Raw genomic sequence first — 20617 nt, forward strand, 5'->3', positions numbered from 1 at the left:
AATAAAAGGAACAAAACAAATTGTTAATTTCGAACAATATTATGTATTCAATTATTAAATTATATAAAAAAGGAAATTATAAAAATTAAATAATTAAATTAAATAATTATTATTTGGAAAATATATTTACAAACAAAAAATTTCAAATTAAATACATTTTCGAAAAATGTAAAGACTATTTATATTATTTAAATAAATTTGAAAAAATAAATTAAAGATTCTTTCATAAAAAAAAAAAAGGAACAACACAAAATTGTTAATTTTAGAATGTTTGAATTATTAAATTATATAAAAGACAAATATAAAAATTAAATAAATAATTACTTTACCTTTTTCTAAAATTTAGACTATTCATATTATTTAAATAAATTTAAAAAAATAAATTAAATATAATCTCATAAAAAAAATAGAATCAACATTGCTAAATTTACAATATTTGAATTATTAAATTATATAAAAGACAAATATAAAAATTAAATAAATAATTACTTTACCTTTTTTTAAAATTTAGACTATAGATATTATTTAAATAAAATTAAAAAAATAAATTAAAGATAATTTCATAAAAATATAGAAAAATAAAGTAAAGATAATTTCATAAAAATATAGAATCAACATTGTTAAATTTACAATATTTGAATTATTAAATTATATAAAAGACAAATATAACAATTAAATAAATTTGAAATAAAAAATTAAAGATAATTTCATAAAAATAATTTTAAAAAATAAATAAAAAATTTTGAAAAAATAAATTAAAGATAATTTCATAAAAAAATAATCAACATTGTTAATTTTACAATTTTTCAATTATTATATTATATTGACAATGATAAAAAAAAATTAAATAAGTAAATAATATAATTACTATTTAATCAAATAAAAAATTTAATTAATTACAAAAATTATAAAAAAAAATTAAAATTTAAATATTATCTGGGCCGGATCACCGGCCCAGATACCTGACTGTTAATAGTCTGGGCCGACTGTTAACAGTTGGCCCAGACTGTTAACAGTCGGGTTACCGACTGGTACCGACTGTTACGCGACGTTTTTGGCCGTTTGTTGGCCCGGTGGCAGGGAAACGGCCGGAAACCGCCATTCCCTGCCACTGAGCTCCAAAAAATGGCAAAAAATCTCATTTTTCACATTCCAGCATGCCCACAATCTAGCTACTCATGCATATGGATCTAATTTCAACCAAAATTACTAAGGATGCTAACTATGAAAAAAAGCATTCGAACTGGAGTTTTGATCAGAAAACTAACCGGTTCTTTTACTTCCACTGTAGATGATGATCGTTGATTGCGACGTTGGTGTAACTCCGGTGGTCGGTCGATCGGATTTCTCCACTGGTCGGTCGGTCGGTTCGGTCGGTGACAGAATTATCAAACAGTCTGAAGGGTAAAATGGGAAAATACTGTGAAGTTTTCTTTTTAACTTAATTTGTTTTTTTTTAATTCATTTAATTGGTCAAATGTCAATGTCAATTTTTGCTATAGTGTAAGGGTCATTTTTGTGTATTTCCTCGCAAACCACAGTCATCGCTACCCATGAAACCAACGTCACTATCGTCCCTAAAAACTACTAACCCCATCTCCTAACCAGAAATCAAATCCAAGCAATAAATTATTTCTCGCCTCAGCCACCATCCATGAACCACGAACACATACTATCGGGCAAACAGCAACATATATAGATCAAATCAGCCTCCAAAGCATCAAGAGCCACACATTTTTTCTAACAATTCCGGCAAATCTAACGATACCCACGGCAAATCCTTCAGTTTATAGGTTTGGGGATGTTAATTCACAAAATTGGCCACATAATAACATTCAGCAACATCATACTATAATAAATATATCTTCAATTAATATAATAATTAATGCTTGATTAGTATCCAAGGTAAGAACATGGTTTTAATTTGAGTTTTAGGGTTAGGGATGGAGAGGAATAATAATGTGTTTTACGAGGTGGGTGAGAAGTGGTAGGAGTATGCATGCCGCAGTTCGCCAACGCTGATGTTGACATTGTCTACGTGATATTGGTTTTGGTTTGGTTTGGTTTGGCGTGAGGTGAAGGGTTTTAGCTGAAGAAGATAAAGATTTTTATTTTTCTTTATTTCTTTTATTTTTCTTGTTTTTAAATTTATATACTTCCAAATGAGCTTGTGATGCAATGGTTGAAAAGTTTGGGATGATAATTGTAACGTTTGAAAAGTTTGGAGAAAGTCTGCTAGTGTTTCAAAAGTTTGAGATTTTTGCTTCAGTTATTCCTCAAAAAGGAATAAGGGTGAAAAGTGATTTTTTAAAAAATTATTATTAATATATTTTTTGGGTACCCTAACATATTTGGACATGTTATTTTATGTTATGAAATGTTTAATTATAAAATTAATAAAGCCGTGGATTCAATGAAATGACGATTAAAATTAATTGTTAACTTTGAATTAAACTTTTATCAAAAATTTTAAGCTAAACCAAATATGAACCTACTTTACTATTAGTATGAATACAAGTAAATTACTTATTTTTAACATTGGTTGCAAAATAGTAGTTATCTAAAAAAAAAAAAAAAAAGGATGAAAAAGGAATGAAGTGGGGTCGTCATCATTTCACGAAATAATCCGGCCACTTGCATTGTCGTTCCATTATATAGGTTAATTCCACCAATGACCATTGAACTTTACAATTAGTGTCTCATGATCATTCAATTTGACTTTTTTTCACAATGATTACTCAGCTATATATATATATAATGAATTTTAAGAAAATAAAAGTTTCTTTTTAATTTTAAAATAGGATTTTATTTTATTTTATTTTTCTAAGTAATTTTTTCAAATAATTTTTTTTTATTTATAATGCAAAGTTGCCACTTTACCCCTTATAAATATAGTAAAAATGGTAAAAAAAGATTGGATGAACATGGTCAAACGTCATATAAAATTGGATGACTATGGTGAAATAAAATCAAACTGGATGATCTTAATGACACTAAGTATAAAATTGAATTATTGTGATGAATTATAAGTTGTTATGATAACACCATAAAGTTTGAGTGGCATTTGATGAATTTAGCACCCGTTTAGTCCCAATTAAATTTCATTTCATTTTTTTATTTTGAATTATATAATCTTTTATAAAATAATACTTTTTATTCATTTTCGGCTACTCATTAAAAAAGAAAAAAAATAAGCACTATTTCACATTTTCACCTATTTTCATGGGGGCGAAACAGGAGCTTAACATTTCCTACGCGTACCCTTATTAGGGTTTTACCTGTTTGATTCTTCCCCCTTCTATTCTCCAACAAATTATCTGTCAAATTCAAATTCAATTTACACGCATCTATATCTATATCGAGATATGGAACATGGTAATGTAGAGAGAGAAAAACTGACTCTGGTAGCAAGGAAATCTTGTTTTGGACTGCCAACTGCCTGTCCGACCTGTCTGCCAGTTTACATTTATCTTAGATTATCCCACCTCCCTTTCAATTTGGAGTTCAATCTCATTCACCCAGATTCTGGTAATTTTTTATTTTTTTTTATTTTTTTGGGTACTGCTTGCAAGAGTCTGTTGTTTATCTAGCTATCATGCATCCGTCGAGAATTATTGTTAGCTACTGGTAATTGTTTTGTTAAATTTTCAAGGTGCAAGCACTGAAGCTCAATATATCTTTTTTTTTTCCTGGGGTGAAATTGAGAAGCAGTGCACTGTGTTAGAATATTGTACTTTACTGTGGCTGTTCGATTATATTTTTGGGTGTGCTTTTTTATAAGTATTTGGGAATCCTTAAGAGTATTTAGGTCAACATTACTTTGGACAATGCAAAATATAGCAACACGATAGGTATTACCATATTATATATGACTTAAGTAAGGAGACAATTCTTTGATTTTTATTATATTGAGTTGATACAAATTTCAGACATTAGTGGTACAACTTTTTGGAAGAATATGGATCTAGTTGTGGTTTAGCTGGTTTTGAATGTGCAAGACTGTTAAACCATGCTTGACCATATTACTTTAGTTTTTTTATACGTTCAAAATGTGGTATGATCTCTTATCTGTGCAATTAAATTGAAAAAAATAAAAGAAAAGAAAGAAAATCTGATCTCATGACTACTGGTTCTATTTTTACCAGATCAAATACCTTTCGTTGAATCTGGTAATTATGTGGCCTATAACAATGAGAAGGGTGGAGTTATTTGTAGTTTGAAGGAAGATGGTATTGTTGATTTGGACGCTGAGGTTCGTGGTATACCTGAATGGGTATCAACCAAGGCAATGGTTGAGTCATGGCTTGCAGATGCAGTCATGTATGAACTTTGGGTGGGGTCTGATGGTAAGTCTGCGCACAAGATTTATTACTCTGATCTCCCATGGCCGATAGGAAAAGTCTTACACTTAAAGCAAGTTCGTGCTACGAAACAACTACTTGGGATAACTTCAGAGAATGCAGAGAGAAGAGAAGAAGAGGTACTTTCTATTTGCATTTAAACTTAGTTTTTCATAAGCTTGGTGGAAAGAGTTTCTATTTAAATTCATGTAAATTAAAATAGGAGAAATCCAATTGATTTTTGAGATTACATTAAGTTTTGTCTAAAGTTGAATTCATAATGTAATAACTATGATGTGTAGACACTATTTCTATGATGACATGTCCCTATTCAACACTTATCTTATTTTGTCCGTATGGAAAATGACTATCCTTGGACGCTTTATGACATGGGTATGACAAGCCACATGTCATGTTCTATTTTTAAATTTTACACTACTCCAGGATACTTTAAGGATACATTAGGGACATTCCTTATCAATGTGCCATGTCCTATAGTAAATAGTACCAAAATAAATATATAATATATAAATTTTAAATTTCAAAGAAATGAAGAATTTAATTGATGTGATTGTGTTCTACTTTTTTGAAAAATCACATTCCGCCATGTCCGTATAACTTAGTGTAATAAAAATATTGGAGAATAATGTAAAAACAAAATATCAAAGCAATTATGGGAAAGATAATTTCTCTCACTCACAATAGTTTTCTAAAAAGAGTAGAATCGAATTAGATGTATTCTGCATATGATCTACGAGAATCTCATGGATTGTATATTGAATAACGCAAGTTTGGTGGTATAAGTTTAAACGAGATAAATCATGCAAATTAAAACAGGAGAACACCGATTGTTTTTTTCAGATTACATTAGGTTTTGTACAATAATATTTTATGAACTCATAGTATACTAAAGATCCAGGAAAATAATATAAAACTAAATGTCGAAGTAAATATTGAAACAATTATTATTATCTTTTGGCTCACACCAGTTCTCCAAAAAGATAAGAATCCAATTGGATGGGTTCAATGTGTAAGGCAGAATAAATGATGAATTCTTTACATTAAAATATGCCATTGTTATATTGGATTATACATTTTGTAACTCTGTTGGCCATTGCTTGTACTATAGTCCCGCGCCAATATCATTATTGGAGTTTATTAATCCAGGTATAAATCAATAAGAAATAAGTGAATTTGAGGATGATGAACTGTAAAGACTGAAGAGTTCTAGTAGAAGTTGTTTCATGTAATTGCAGGTTAATTTATATAGTCCTGTCATAAAATGTACAAGGAAATGTCATGTTACTTGTAAATTATGTAAGGGTGTCATCACAAGATGCAAGAAAGGAAAAGCAATAAAAAAAATTTCGGTTTCTAGATGCAATTTAGCCCCCGTTTGGCCTCCATTCTCATTCTCATTCTTTTTCTCTCTTTTATTTTCAATCACACAATCTTCCATAAAATAATATTACACGCAAATAAAAAACTTTTCATTCTTTTTCAACCACACATTTTTAAAAAAAATACTATTCCGACCATTAAAATTTGGATAGAATGGGGGCCAAACGGGGGCTTAATGCATCACAAATACGAGATGCAACAGTCAATGTATGAAATTAAGTGGCTAAAGTGGCTGCTAAAATTAAGGCAATATTAGAAAACTATCCATCTGATAAATGATATGTTGGTCCTCCCCCTGATTTGGAGTGTCCCCTAGGAAGGATCATCTAATTAGATGTTTGAATAGTGAGCATCAATGCTTACTGAAGATAAAAGGCCTTTTAAAGGTTAGGTACTTGGGTTCCTTAACTTAATAATTAAAATCTTGTTAAATTTTTGAGTTAAAATTTTGTCAATTCGTGTTGCCATTACACAAAGCAGAATGTGTCAAGTTACTATAGAATTTTTTGGACAGATTTACAGGAGAGCTACCAGTGCTTATGGTGCTTTGTCTTCTAGGCTAGGCGAGGAGTCCTTTTTCTTTGAGAATAGGTAATTCGTCCATGCTCCAGACACGATTATGTTCATTGTATATATTTTTTAGCTTTGTATGGAAAATTGCTGTCTAAAGCAATTGTTTTTAATGCAGGCCAACAAGTTTGGACGCAGTGGTTCTTGGCCATGTGCTTTTCACACTTCATGCATTACCCGTGAGTTCTTTATATATGCTGTTTGTAAGTAATTATTATAATAGCTGATTGTACTCTTGAGTTGGATTTGTAACTGAATTTTGCTTAAAAATTATGGCTGTCTCATTCAATATAAAACTGGATACAAAAGGAAAAAGTTCGATATTTGACAAATAAACAGAGAAACAATTGAAGGTAGAACCCGCTATGGTGTTTAAGGTACCATACAAACTCCTGTTTTATTTTACATACTAAATTCTGCCACTAGATTGCTGTAATTTTATAACGCCACTTGATCATTACCGACTTCCTCTCAACTGCTGGTGCTTTAAGACACCATGACTACTAGTTTATAATCAATAATACAAACTCTTTGCACTGTTATTCCAAATTTATTGACGAAAATATTACAATTTGTTTTTTGAGGATTTTTTAGGACTGCAAAATTTTGTAGAGGTGCACAATAATGGCAACATCAAGGTTAACTTGTGAGAGGAATTCTTGGATTTTCCAAGATCAATTTACTGATGCCCCTTAATTTGGACTGAGTTGTTGTTTTGGTTTAATTGATAGATTTTTACAGTGCGGTTGAAGTTATTTTTTCAATTTTGACTTATGTTTGGATAATTTGCTTTCCATTCGAAGGATATTTCTTCTTTGCCCCCTACATTCTCTCTCTCATCAATTTGGTGCATGTTTGGTTTGGGTTAAAATCCGATTTTAATTTATTAAATAATCAATATTAACCATATCTTTCATAGGTCCCACAACTTTTCCACCACACATTTCAAAAGCTTCTATTACAATCTACTAAAAAATCTAATTTTGATCCCTACCAAACATCCTCTTAATTTCTGTTTGATCTAAAAGCAGTTTTCTCCATATTCACAATAAAGCATTTATGATGAATAATCTATCCTAATTCTGGTTCATGCAGAGTGTTCAATATCCAATTTGAATAATCATTTAAAGAAGAAGATATGGGCCACAAAGGCAGACTCCTTGAGGTTTTCAGCTTTCAAATCTTATAGTTCCTGGCAATATTTTTTATAGCTTATCCTTATTATTAAACTGGAAAATTAATTAAAAATTTACTTTGGTTGAGCCTCCAATCAGTATAGGATTGGAATTATTAAATCCAAGGGCACATTATATTTTGATTCTTGATCTCCATCCTTAACTGAAATAATGGGGTAAATCACAAGTAATCAATCGGTTCGAATGACCAATAGCACAAAAGTTTGATGATTATAAAAAGTGCATTTCCCTGTGTATGAATCATCTCTTGCTAGTAACAAGGCATCTGTTCACTTCTCAAGAATTAGACTTGGAACATTTATGTATTGGTGAACTAAATAACATAATTCACTATATTTGATACCAAGAAGTTGAATTGAACCTAGTTCAGTGTATGAATAATGTCTGTCTAGTATTTTAGGGATTTGTTATCTTGTCATAGATGAGCATTTCATTTTCATACAACTTCCTACTAATAGTCTCATGGAATACGTAAAGAGGTAACCTTGATTTCTCCGTCAGTTCAACTTATCGTATTTGGCTGAATCTTCATATATCTTAGTTAGCATGACGAATGGGGTCAAAATATCCAGTGATGATTTTGTGATAACAATTGATTTGATGTTTCTTCTTGACTATATACATTCCTTCACTCATCCGAGAAAAACCTTTTTTTGCTACTGTTGATCCATTGAAAGTAATGGAAGTTTAGCTTTGATCATTGGTGTAACTATATATTTCATATAATGTTGGCAAATATCGTCTTCTTTATTTTGATAAACGGTTCATAGATTTTGAATCAGTTTGACATATGTTGTTACTTCAAGTTTTTTTATACTTATTAACGGGCTATGATTTATTTGACACTGCCTGATAGGAAACGTCGTTGCTCCGAAGCAAGCTCTTGGATCATACTAATCTTGTAAATTATGCTGAAAGCCATAAAGCAGAGAATATAGATGCCAATTCATCTGCATCTGTTCCTGAATCAGGCCCCTCTACATCTGCTTCAAGGCGAGGTCCTTCACAGTGGAGTGAGTCACTTGCAACTTTTCTGTTTATAGCTTTAGGACTTGCATGTTGTCTTTGTTAATTAATCAGGACACATTGCTGATACATGAATTAAATTTACTAGCTTGCTGACCTTGAATGAAGTTATGTCCTAAAAAACATCTTTGCATCTCTCAGCTCTAATTTTTGCTACCTTTGAATGACATTTTGTAGCTTTTATCCCTTTCTCATGCCATAAAATGAGCCATTGTGTTTGCACTTTTTTCTTTTTCCTTTTCTTTTTTCTTTTTTTTTTTGGCTTGTTACATGTAAGAAAGGATGAATGAGCATTTTTTTTTTGGTGTTTCTGTCAGGTCATTTCTGATTGCTGTGAAGTAACACCTAATTGCATGTATTGTATGAAAGTATGTGTGATAGGACTTATAGGATGTTGTTCTTGCTGTATTTAATTCCAGAAAGTTAAATATCCTCACCTGCCTTTAAAACTTTGTTATCTGTTGTATTTAGTTTTTTATATTTTTGGTTTTTCTTGGGTCCCAGGTTAAGAAAAATGGAAAAAATTCAGAAAAAATTGCAGTATTTGATTTTCAAGAATACATTATTAAACATTCAGTTCCTTTTTCTTAATCTTGGCATGAATATTCTGGACTGATTTGAACGGAAAGCCAAGTATTTATATTTTGAAACTTTATTTGCAATTCAATTTAGGTTCAAAGCCGAAGAGCAAACCTAAGAGGGAGAAAACAGAGGAAGAGAAGAAGTTCAGAAGACGGGCTAAGTACTTTTTGGTCACTCAACTGGTTGCTGTTTTAGTTTTCCTCTCCCTACTCGGTGGATCTGATGACGCTGAAGTCGAACTTGAAGATGATGATGATGCTATCAATTATGACTAAAACAACAACTCCCATCAACAAGATAGACTCTGTCAGGTGCTTCTCACCGTGCATAATCGGGGTACTTTTTCCTATTTTCACTTTCATTTTCAATGGAAAAATTTTGGAAATTTCTTCACATTTTAAGTTGGTGCTATTTTTAGGGCAATTATATTTTGGTGGTTGTGAAAAACTGTGAATTATTGTTCTTTGCATAAAAATAAAAATCTGTGACATTTTAACTACTGTTTTAGTTGGAGTTCACTCTCTCTATGTTGGGCTCATGTATCATGTTTATAAACTATTTATAAATTGTCAAACCTATTTTTTATCAACATTTCGAGGGACCCCATGAGTACTGTCCGCTTATCCAATATCCACCACGGTCAACGTCTTCTAAGGGTGCAAAATACGATTAGTGTAAAAATATTTATATATGAGAATTTTTGTTTGTTTCATTAAAAAGAAGAAGAAAAGGAAAATACTATGTACAAAAATGATAAACTCTGGACAAGATGAAAGTTTCTTAGCAGAACACAATATCAGGAGCAAACTTGTAAAATAAATGAGTAGAGAGAATTCATATAAGAGAATGAAAGGCGAAGTGTGAGTGCATAAGTTACAATTTAAATTAGATGTTTAGAATAAGAAAGATTAGTAATTAAATAATTATTTTACAAGTATGATTTGATCAAGTCAAACCCTTGATTTAAGTAAATCAAATATTTATGACAATTATGATTTGATCAAGTCAAACCCTTGATTTAAGTGAATCAAATATTTATAACTCCTCATTAATTCCTCTTCCCTGCTACTTTTCTCGATCTTGATCAAATCAAACCAAGATTTCCTTAAATTGCAGCAAGTACAAGTTTCGTGATAAATTCCCAATAAGTAAATATATCTATCAATACTAAAAAGAGTTATGCTATTTGATGCTATCAAAAATCATACCTGTTGATTTTTCGAGTTTGAAGACTTTGGATGAGCATGATCGTAGTTTTTCGGTACCTGAAACAAAGGCAGCGAGGTAAGTTCTCGTCGCCTCCCTTCCGATACTTAAGTCAGAAAGGAAATTATGTGTGTGAGGTTATATACTGGGAATAATGAAAACGACCTGAATAATGTCCAAGGTTGGTATTTATAGGGGTAGGTTGTACATTCTTGATAAAATTGGAATCGTGTGGATGTTCTTATCCGATAAAGTCCTGTTTGTGAGGAATGTCCTACTCGTAATGGAACTGTTTGACTAATGGTGTTAGAGTTGATATAGAGTTCTTAGGGGTTTAGGTGTCTGTTCGTTGGGCTTATACATCTCGAAGATCTCTTAATGAACAATGACCTGAGAACATATTCTCGAGGACAATAAGAGGTGAGTTTTCATAGTCGTATGAGCAAGTCCTCGAGGATACATTCTCGAGGACGTCTTAGCAGAAAAGTGAGGCGGAGCATGTAGGAAGTCCTTGAGGAAAACAATCCTCGGGTATGCAATATTGGTATTTTCACTGGCCCTCATGCACTCCTCCTAGAGTGCAAGCTCTGGGATGGGGTGTACATGAATTACAAATACCTCGCCTTAGGTCGCGTCGTCGAGAAAAATGGGCTGACAATAAAGGTCGGTATTGATATGACCGTTGCAGAGAGTGAGCTTGGATGCGTGACATGTGTCTTCATGGACGGCCATAGATGGCGACCTTTGGCCTCCTGTCTCTTTCACTATAAATACTTCTGTTCACACCCTCATTTTTCACTTATACCCACTGTAAATCTAAACTTTGCGAGGTCGTGCTCGAGCAAAATACTTTGGAACTTCTCAAGTCGTTAGGTAAGGCTCGAGACTTTAAGTTATTCCATAAGCTAGGACTTAAGTTCATTGAGTAATGTCGAGTAGTGGGGGTTGAGATCTATCCAGTAGCTCGAGTAGTAGCGAGGATGTAGGTACTTCTATAATACGAATGACTATTCCCCTAGAGGCTACACTCGAGAGTATCCCGACTAGCCTTATAGGCTAAAAGATCACTTAACTATTGCTGCGGCTAGTGAATATGAACTTATGCCTATTTGTGATGTTAGATCCCCCGGCCCCGATGATAGAATTGTTCGAGCTTGATGAGGGGAGTTTGTCATTTTTAGGGAAACCCTTAAGGCTGGCTTTAGGTGACCTCTTCACCCCTTTTTTATTCCTTTATTGGTCGAGCACTCCATGTGCCCTGGGCAGTTAGTGCCCAATGCCTGAAGAATGCTCGTGTATTTCTTTATAGCTTGTAGGTACTTAGATATCAAGCTCAACGTCGACCTTTGTAAATTGGTGTTTGAGCTTAGGAAGCACCTGTTTTGGTTATCTTTCGACGATAGGAGGGTTTAAGGTCCCGAGGATGGCGAGTTCTCTAAAAGGGTGGAGGGAGGGGTGATTTTATGATACTGCGCAAAAACCCGACCTTCCTTTCTGGCCAAATTGGGAGATCCCAGACGCCGAGAAGTTCTGTGAGGGCAAGGTGTATCCAGATGTGTTGGAAGAGCATAGAAGGATGCTGGTGAGGCTCAACCCCCCTTTTCTCGACCATGAAGAGATTGGGGAAGAGGTTATAGACCTGACAGTTATTAGAGGTATCGGTTTTGCAAAATGGCATGCTCTTGTGCTCGTTCTAAAGTGTGTGTTTTCTGTTCTTGCAGGTATGTCGTTTGATCCTCGAGCCCTTCACAATTTTGTTAACACAAAGGCTGATGCCCGTCCACAGGGCCAACTTCCGGCGAAGAAGAAGAGTAAGAAAAGGCCTCGAGGTACCCCACTCGAGCACAGTATGAGGGGGCCTGGCGAAACGTCTCTAGCACAGCCTCAACCCTCGAGCTCGGTGATGCAGCCAAGCCAAAGATCTCCTACTCCTCGAGTTATCACTTCTCGACCTCCTTCTGAGGTCGTCGATCTCGAGGATGACACTGTTCCTGTGGTGAATTCCCTTACCGAGGACTTTGAACGTTGCCACCTCGTTCCCGGTCTTGTTTCCAAATACAAGGACGAGATAAAGCTCGAGGACGGGATGAAGCCATGAATGAAGTCTTCTCTTAGTCTTCCTTGGCCATGAGGATTTGATGATACCCTAAGAATGCATCTAGGAAGCTATACAACTTATGTCCAAATGTGTTGTTCACAAGATTGTCTATCCTGGAGAGCGGGTAGCTGTCTTTAAGGCATGCCTTGTTGAGATCTATAAAGTCAATGCAGACCCTCGATTTACCATTGGTCTTCTTCACAAGAACAACATTAGCAAGCCAATCGAGGTATTGGACTTCCCTTATGAACCCTGCTTTCACCAATTTGCCGACTTCTTCCTGAATGACCACACGTCTTTCTGGCGCAAACTGCATCTTCCTTTGTTTAATAGGTTTGGCCCCTAGGCTTATGTTGAGTCTATGGACTACTACTTCAGTGTCTATCCCTGGTATATACTCGACCTTCCATGCAAAAACATCAATGTTGCGGGACAGACAATTGATGACTTCCTCCCAGAGGCTGGCCTTGAGATCCCGACCAATTGTTACCCTTTTTCCATGCTCGAGCTTGACCACTTCCAATTCCTCAACCAAGTCAAGTCTACCCCTTAGCTCGAGCTCAAGCTCTAAAAGTTGAATGATGTCTATACTCATTCCTCGGATGCTAGTAACATAGCAGTGTCTAGTAGCTGTTTGGTCTCCTCGAACTACTCTGATGCCATGAGCTATTGGTAACTTCATGGCTAGGTGGAAAGTTGACACAACGGCTTGAATCTTTTTCAGTAGGGGTCTTCCCAGGATGATGTTGTAAGCCATAGGAGTGTTAACCACTTGGAAGGGAGTGAACTCCGTCATTTGTGTATTGTCAGAACCCAATGTAAGCGGAAGCTCGATGATGCCTTCCGAGATAATGACTCTAATACCAAATCCTTGTAGAAAAGTTTTGACTGCTTTGAGCTATTTGGGAAAGATCCTCATTTTAGCGAAAGTCTCCTGTGAGAATATATTTGCTACACTCCCATTATCAATCAGAATCCTCTTTACTTCAAAGTTAGCCACAATTGCAGATACGACCAAGGCATCGTCATGAGGATACGGTACTCCTTCCAAATCCCTTGCTCCAAAGGTAATGTCTTTGAGTTTATCATGGGATTCCCTCGGGGTATGAGCATGTAGGCGGGCATATTGCTTTCGCCCACTACTTGTGTTTCCTCCAGATGCTATGCCTCCAATGATAATATTAATGGTCCCGATAGTGGGTTGAGCACTGCTTTTGGCTCCAGGCTCTTTCCGATTACCACGGTCATTCCTCGGACGTTTATCATGAATAGTGTAATTCCTTAAGAGCCCTCTTTTAATGAGGGCTTCAATTTTCCGCTGCAAGGCTTGACAATCCTCTTTGGTATGCCCATGATCTCGGTGAAATTCACAATACTTGCTCCTATCTCTTGTGTCGAGGGACGACTTCATTTTTGAAGGCCACTTCAACTCTTTCATATCCTTGATCTCCATCAAAATATTTCCCTTTGTTGTGTTCAACCGAGTGATGGGCCTTGGCGGCCCTTCATTCTTGCGTTTGTCCCGATGATGCTCGGATCGAGAGATGATGTCATGCTATCTCTTGTTCTCGGCCTTTTCATGAGAAGGATCAATTCTCCTTGGATTCAGCATTTCTTCCATATTAATGTATTTTTCAGCCTGTGCAAGGAGCTCGGTCACTGTCTGCGACGGGATCTTTGATAGGGACATTTTGAAGGCTTCACATTTTATGGCATAGGTGAGGGCGAAAATTGTCGCCGTAATGTGAATGTCAGGTATTTGAAGTCTTTCCTTATTAAATCTCGTCATAAATCCTCGTAGGGTTTCATTTGGTCCCTGACGAAGTTGCATAAGAGAGGCCGCAATCTTTTTGATACGCTTGCTACTTGCAAAGAAAGTTGAGAACTTATCAGCCAAATCTGAGAATGAGGCTATGGAATTGGGCTCCAATGTTGAGAACTAATCCCTAGCATCATTAGTTAGCGTTTGAGGGAAGGCTTTGCACATAACTTGATCCGACGCAACTTGCAAATTCATGACATCGGTATATACATTGAGATGGTTGATTGGGTTGGCCGTCCCTTCATACTCTTTAATGCGAGGATATTTGAATCTGTCGGGCAGGGTATATGATAATATCTCCGACGTAAATGAAGTGTTAGGGGTAAAACCCGTTGGCCCCCGAGCATTCCGTTGCAGGCTAGCTGTAATTCCTTCTTGAATGATCTAGGCAATTTATCCGGAATCCATAGCAACCGATCTCGGGCCCGAGGCCATGTTACAAATACCCGAGGTCCCTATTCCGCCAGTTGTAGGGTCTGGTGCTCGAGCTCGAGCATCAGTCATGAAACCACCATGCTATGCCTGTACCGATGACGAATGTGAATTTCTTTGATTTAATAGCTGCGTTAGCTTGGCCACTTGCTGACGGAGCTCTTCGAAGGCTTCAGTTGTGACGACTGTCGGCTGGGGTGAGGGCACTCCTAATGACTCTTCTTGAGGAGCCGGTTGATCTTCAGCATGATGAGGGATGAGAGCGGATGAGCTTATGGGAGGAAGACCTAATCGCGTGTTAACCATGGCTTTTGGTAGCGTTTCCGACAGACAGCGCCAATGATGCTATCAAAAATCGTACCTGTTGATTTTTCGAGCTTAAGGACTTTGGATGAGCACGATCGTAGTCTTCTGGTACCTGAAACAAAGACAACGAGATATGTTCTCGTCGCCCCTCCGATGCTTAAGTCAGAAAGAAAATTATATGCGTGAGGCTATACACTAGGCATAATGAAAATGTACCTGAATAATGTCCAAGGTTGGTATTTATAGGGGTAGGTACTACATTTCTGATAGAATTGGAATCGGGTGGATGTTCTCATCCGATAGAGTCCTGTTTGTGAGGAATGTCCTACTCGTAATGGAACTGTTTAACTACTGGTGTTAGAGTTGATATAGAGTCATTGGGGGTTTAGGTGTCTGTTTGTTGGGCATATACATCTCGAGGATCTCTTAATGAACAATGACCCGATGACATATTCTCGAGGACAATAAGAGGTGAGCTTTCATGGTCGTATGAGCAAGTCCTCGAGGACGTCTTGGCAAAAAAGTGAGGCGGAGCATGTAGGGAATCCTCGAGGAAAACAATCCTCATGTATGCAATATTGGCATTATCACTATTTAACAGTGATATTAAAAGACCAGTTTAAGTAACACTAATGTGATATTAAATAAAACGTATAATTAAATAAATTACATAATTTCACCTTTCGTTGACTTTATTATTTAGAGTCACATTGATTTGTGTTATAACACTGGTAGTGCTAGATAATATTATTTTATTGAAAATTCTTTCTCGAGTGAGGTGTCTATTCATCAAATTAACCCTACCACCACCACGACTACATATATCTCTCGTTATTCACTTTAGTTCCACACAAGAACTAAAGACATGTTTGGTAGAAATTTTAATCCAATTAATATCAATTTTTTTAAAGTTATTTCACTATTTCAGCCGTCATTTTTGAATTATTCTCTCACAGCTGGGACCCATTTTATCTCTAATGGTCAAAAAATCAATTAACAAAATATTTACTAAACATGCACTAAATTTGTCACCAAATAAATGGCTAAATCTCAAGTTTCTAATGCCATTTTCTTCGCCATTCTCATCTGCTTCCTCATTATATCATCCAATGGTAAATCTCCTTTGTTTAGCTTTGTTTGAAAATAAATATCATTTTAGAATCTTCGTTATGACATATTTGGTACTACACGTTACAATGCGCACACAATAAAATAAAAGAATATTACCGTTTTTAACCTTTTTTTTTTTCTTTTTTCTTTTATCCTTCATTAATCTTGTTGAATGTTTTCCATCACAATATACGAAACATGTGACCAATTTGTTGTGCTCGGAAAATAAAAATTATACAAGACGATCTCTATAAATCTTGCAAGTTCCTTTTTTTTTTTTGGTCCTCTTGATGCGATTTTATTGCTCTAGGTGGAATAAAATTAATTAGAATTTCTAAGTCTCTACACTTGACTGAAATCTCTATTATTGTTTATTCTTTTATCGTTCTATATAAATGTAGAGGTGCATATGGCGAAAGGTAAAGTTTGTGAACGCAAGAGCACGACATATTCGCCGCCTTGCATACTTAACAGCATGTGTACCCAGCGATGCAAGGAATTGGAGAATGCTGCCAGTGGAACTTGTCACATAAGTGGCTTAAAATTTGCTTGCTTTTGCTACTACTATTGCTGATCAGATCCATATAATATTACTCATTTATGAAAATTAATGGCTTTTTCTTAATTATATGAATAAAAAGTTGCTATAATTACGTTAATTTAGCAACTATATGTTGAAATAACTTGTACCAATGTGTTTGTGTTTGATACTGCTGCTGCCTTTTTTGTAACAATTCGAATGTTTGAATTACCAAATCGTGTGTGAAAGTGATCACTTGTTACCATCAAGGATTCTATGACACGACAATGACTTATTTAATAAAATTCGGAATTATTTCTCCGTAATGTGGATTAAACTTAAGTGAAGCAAAATGCAACATTTCCAAACACAAATGTCAAGAGTTATATTATAAATGTAATTAAAAAACTATCTAATCTTTTAAAGTAAGTCAACATGTCAAGAGTTATATTTATTTCTTGGAGTAAAAGAATTTGCAAAATATATACATCTTGAAACAATTCTTGGCCATCAAGCTCACAAAAATTTTCATTATTTGGACCAATGTCAAGATCATCACAACATGATTTCCAATTAGAGTAAATAAATGAATTTAAATTCTCAAAAGAAAATAGAATTAGAATAGTTTTTTTCATTTCTATTGAATTTATCAAACGTTCTCTAATGATCTAGCATATAAGGGAAATAACTGATTAAAACAAAATTTTAATGATCTAATCGCTTGATCTAGCATATAAAGTATCGATGACCTGAAATCAATTCGTTGGTGGATAAGTTTGTAGTGGTCTTACTATTTAAATAAATTTATTATTCACCGATGAATTGATATTCTATGTTATCGTTAGTTAGAATAAGATCAACACTTGTTCTTATTATATAATTTGAATAATTTTGAAAGGAGAAAATTGTATTGTTGGTATCCAATTTATTGTTGATATAGCAAATTGGTCCTTATTATTTAAAACTAGCGAGTTGGTTATCAACTTTTCATTACAATTGGACAATCAATTTTTAACAACGAAAACCGTTCCAAATATCTATCAAATTGTTACGCAACTCTCATTTAAACACGTTTCACTTTAAATTTTGGGACACCAACTCAAGTTGGGACACAAAATATTGCTTTCAAAAGTTATTAATAGAAGGGAAGCGTAACGATTTAACAAAACTTTGCATGATTTTTGGAGTTAGGATCAGCTTCATCCATATATTTGCAACAATAATGAAAGATTGAAGATCACTAAAAAACAAGAAATTCTTTGAAGTACGATCCGAGACACAGTTGCAAAATCTGCTTGGTAAGCCACCAAATCTTGCGTCGGTTAAAATAATTTCTATTCAATTCATATGTGAATCCCCATAAAATGTAATCTCTTTTGTTTATTTCCTGATTGCCTTATCCATTTTTTTTTTTTTTGACCATTGACTTCGTGTATGTTTGAAATGGCAATTCAATCTTCTGCTTATGATTCAAGGATCCCTTGTATATAAATATGCTCTAATATGAGCATAACTTTCGCCTAAATCGGTGGGGCGAGCATGAACCTCGTTCAATTTCTTGAAGTCAAACCTTCAAAATATTCGCAAGTATCAAGAAATTAAGTGCAATATAATAAAAATACTTACATTTTTCAATTGCGAATATTACTACCAATAATTTTTCTTACTTTTATGTTCCATAAGAAGATATTTTGTACTAATTCATAAGTGAGATCCTTGAATCTCTCAAGTCTCGCGCTATAGGCTTCAAATTGTTCTTTGTCACAACGTTGAGGGTTGCTAAGATTTTGAAATAGACTAAATAGAGTAGAAGTTTTGAGTTCAAGAATGATCTCGACTTTGTCAACATTTATATTTATTAATTATTCCAATGAAATTGAGTATTTTAATATTTTCTTGGTAAAATGCTCTGGATAACTTAGCCCTGCTTGATTCCCATCAATTGGGAAAAGAATGAGTTTTGAATAGTATTTTTAACGTGGGGTTAAAAAGTAGAAAAATTTTTAATTTTATTGTGGGAATATATATTTGAAAATGATTTTATAGTAAATAAATTAACGGGTGTCAAACAATGGCTTAATCTATCCATCCAGCCCTATCACAATATTGTGAAATCAACCAGAAAAATTGTTTCTTGTTGGCTTGAGTTTAACCTAGTGCCATGCTAAATTTATGATTATTTCATGGATAAGTAAACGGTATTTTTTTGGTAGCATGTTAAGATTATTTAAAGTTGGAGCTCGAAAATTTGACGGAATATGTGCTTGGGTATTGTGTTGGTTGTTTGATTTTTGCGAGGTTCACACTACTATTATAGAAACTTAGAGATTTCAAAAACTAAGGGTGCGTTTGATTACAAGTAGGAAAATTACATGGAAAGAAAATGAATTCCAAGGAATTGAATTACCTAGAAATTGTTTTCATGGAAATTGTAAATTATTGTGTTTGATTGTATAAATTTTTCACGTGGAAAATGTTGAAGTAAAAGTATTTTTTGATGTTCGTTTGACTTTGTTTTACGTGGAAATTGTCAATTTCAGGGATATCCTCTTTTACAATTATTCCAAAAATTTGTTCCCATTGCCAACAATTAAAAAAAAAATAAAAAAAGCAAAAAAAAAAATAAAAAAAAGATGGAAAACCAAAAACCACCTATCCCCTAGGAAAAAAAATATTATTATTATTATTATTATTATTATTATTATTATTATTATTATTATTATTATTATTATTATTATTATTATTATTATTATTATTATTATTATTATTATTATTATTATTATTATTATTATTATTATTATTATTATTATTATTATTATTATTATTATTATTATTATTATTATTATTATTATTATTATTATTATTATTATTATTATTATTATTATTATTATTATTTATTTATTTATTTAGTTATTTTTTTGCTAGTCCATTTGGACGGTAGTTCTTAGGCCATCAAAGTCAGTAATGATACATAGGGTAAGTGTCCAAAGTTTTGAACAAATCCTATCTAAACAATTTTACACACAAAAAACAAATAAAACTTCTGCAATGAAACATCAGATAATGACTTGCTTAACAGCAACTTAAGCTGGAAAATTCTTTACACATCTCGAATTTTTTTTAATCAACTTTAGCAAATAATGACCAATTAGTGAAATTTTATCTGGTAGTTATGGTGGACTGTAGTAATTTTGAGATAGAAAAATAAATTATGATATTGTTCATCATATTGTCCAATTCTATAGATAAATATACTGAAAAAGAAATTCTAAAATTGTGTTCTTATCCGCAAGTCGAGGTTTTCATGCAAGTCTTGCTACCAAGTATGATTTGATTAAGTGCTTGTTTGGTAAGGATTTTGTTAATTGATTTTTTGACCGTTAGAATAAAGTGGTCCTACCTATGAGAGAATAATTCAAAAATGAAGGTGAAATAGTGAAATAACGGTCAAAAAATTAATTTTAATTGGCTTTTAATTCCTACCAAACATGCTCTAAGTCAAATCCTTGGTTTAATTAGTAAATTTTATATACTTTTATAACATTATATTCAAAGTAGGAAGTTCTTGAATCAATCCTCATCATGCTACCTAGTATAAGTAAGTATGTCAAAGACTTAAATCTCTATTTCTTTATAAGTGATTAAGTGAGACTTCAACAATGGTTCTAATTACCAAATTAACCCTACGACCAGTATATATATCTCTCATCATTTACTCTGTTCCTCACAAGCAATAAAAATCTCACAACATACATATACAGTACTGGAAATGGCTAAATCTCAAGTTTCCTACACCATTTTCTTTGCCCTTCTCATCTGTTTCCTCCTTGTAGCATCCAATGGTAAAAAACCCTTTGTTTGTTCATTTCAAAATAAATTTTGTTACAATTTTTACTGAGCAAATCATGTTTAGTAGCATGCAGCAATGCACATTACACGCTTCATTAATCGACAAGTAGTAGTTTTTTTTTTTTTTTTCTTTTTTTTTTTTTGGAGGGGGGGGGGGGC

At 33.7% G+C, this 20617-nt stretch overlaps 2 protein-coding genes across 2 annotated transcripts in view; both read left to right on the forward strand.

Annotated features, from left to right (window-relative positions):
* The first annotated feature begins 3205 nt into the window (after nucleotides 1–3205).
* On the forward strand, nucleotides 3206–9615 carry LOC111372692 (mitochondrial outer membrane import complex protein METAXIN). The gene is made up of 6 exons (XM_022995080.1): nucleotides 3206–3528; nucleotides 4146–4480; nucleotides 6256–6332; nucleotides 6430–6490; nucleotides 8364–8520; nucleotides 9206–9615. Exons 1-6 carry the CDS (start codon nucleotides 3366–3368, stop codon nucleotides 9388–9390), a joined length of 978 nt encoding a protein of 325 aa, XP_022850848.1. The 5' UTR covers nucleotides 3206–3365; the 3' UTR covers nucleotides 9391–9615.
* A 10700-nt stretch (nucleotides 9616–20315) lies between these two features.
* Nucleotides 20316–20617, forward strand: part of LOC111372656 (defensin-like protein 1) — a 1146-nt gene continuing 844 nt past the window's right edge. Inside the window, exon 1 of the mRNA XM_022995038.1 lies at nucleotides 20316–20451. Coding sequence (XP_022850806.1) covers nucleotides 20379–20451 — 73 coding nt within the window. The 5' untranslated portion in view covers nucleotides 20316–20378. The remainder of the gene's footprint in view (nucleotides 20452–20617) is intronic.

Source organism: Olea europaea, unplaced genomic scaffold, assembly GCF_002742605.1.
Source record: "Olea europaea var. sylvestris unplaced genomic scaffold, O_europaea_v1 scaffold1020, whole genome shotgun sequence".
Taxonomy (NCBI): domain Eukaryota; kingdom Viridiplantae; phylum Streptophyta; class Magnoliopsida; order Lamiales; family Oleaceae; genus Olea; species Olea europaea.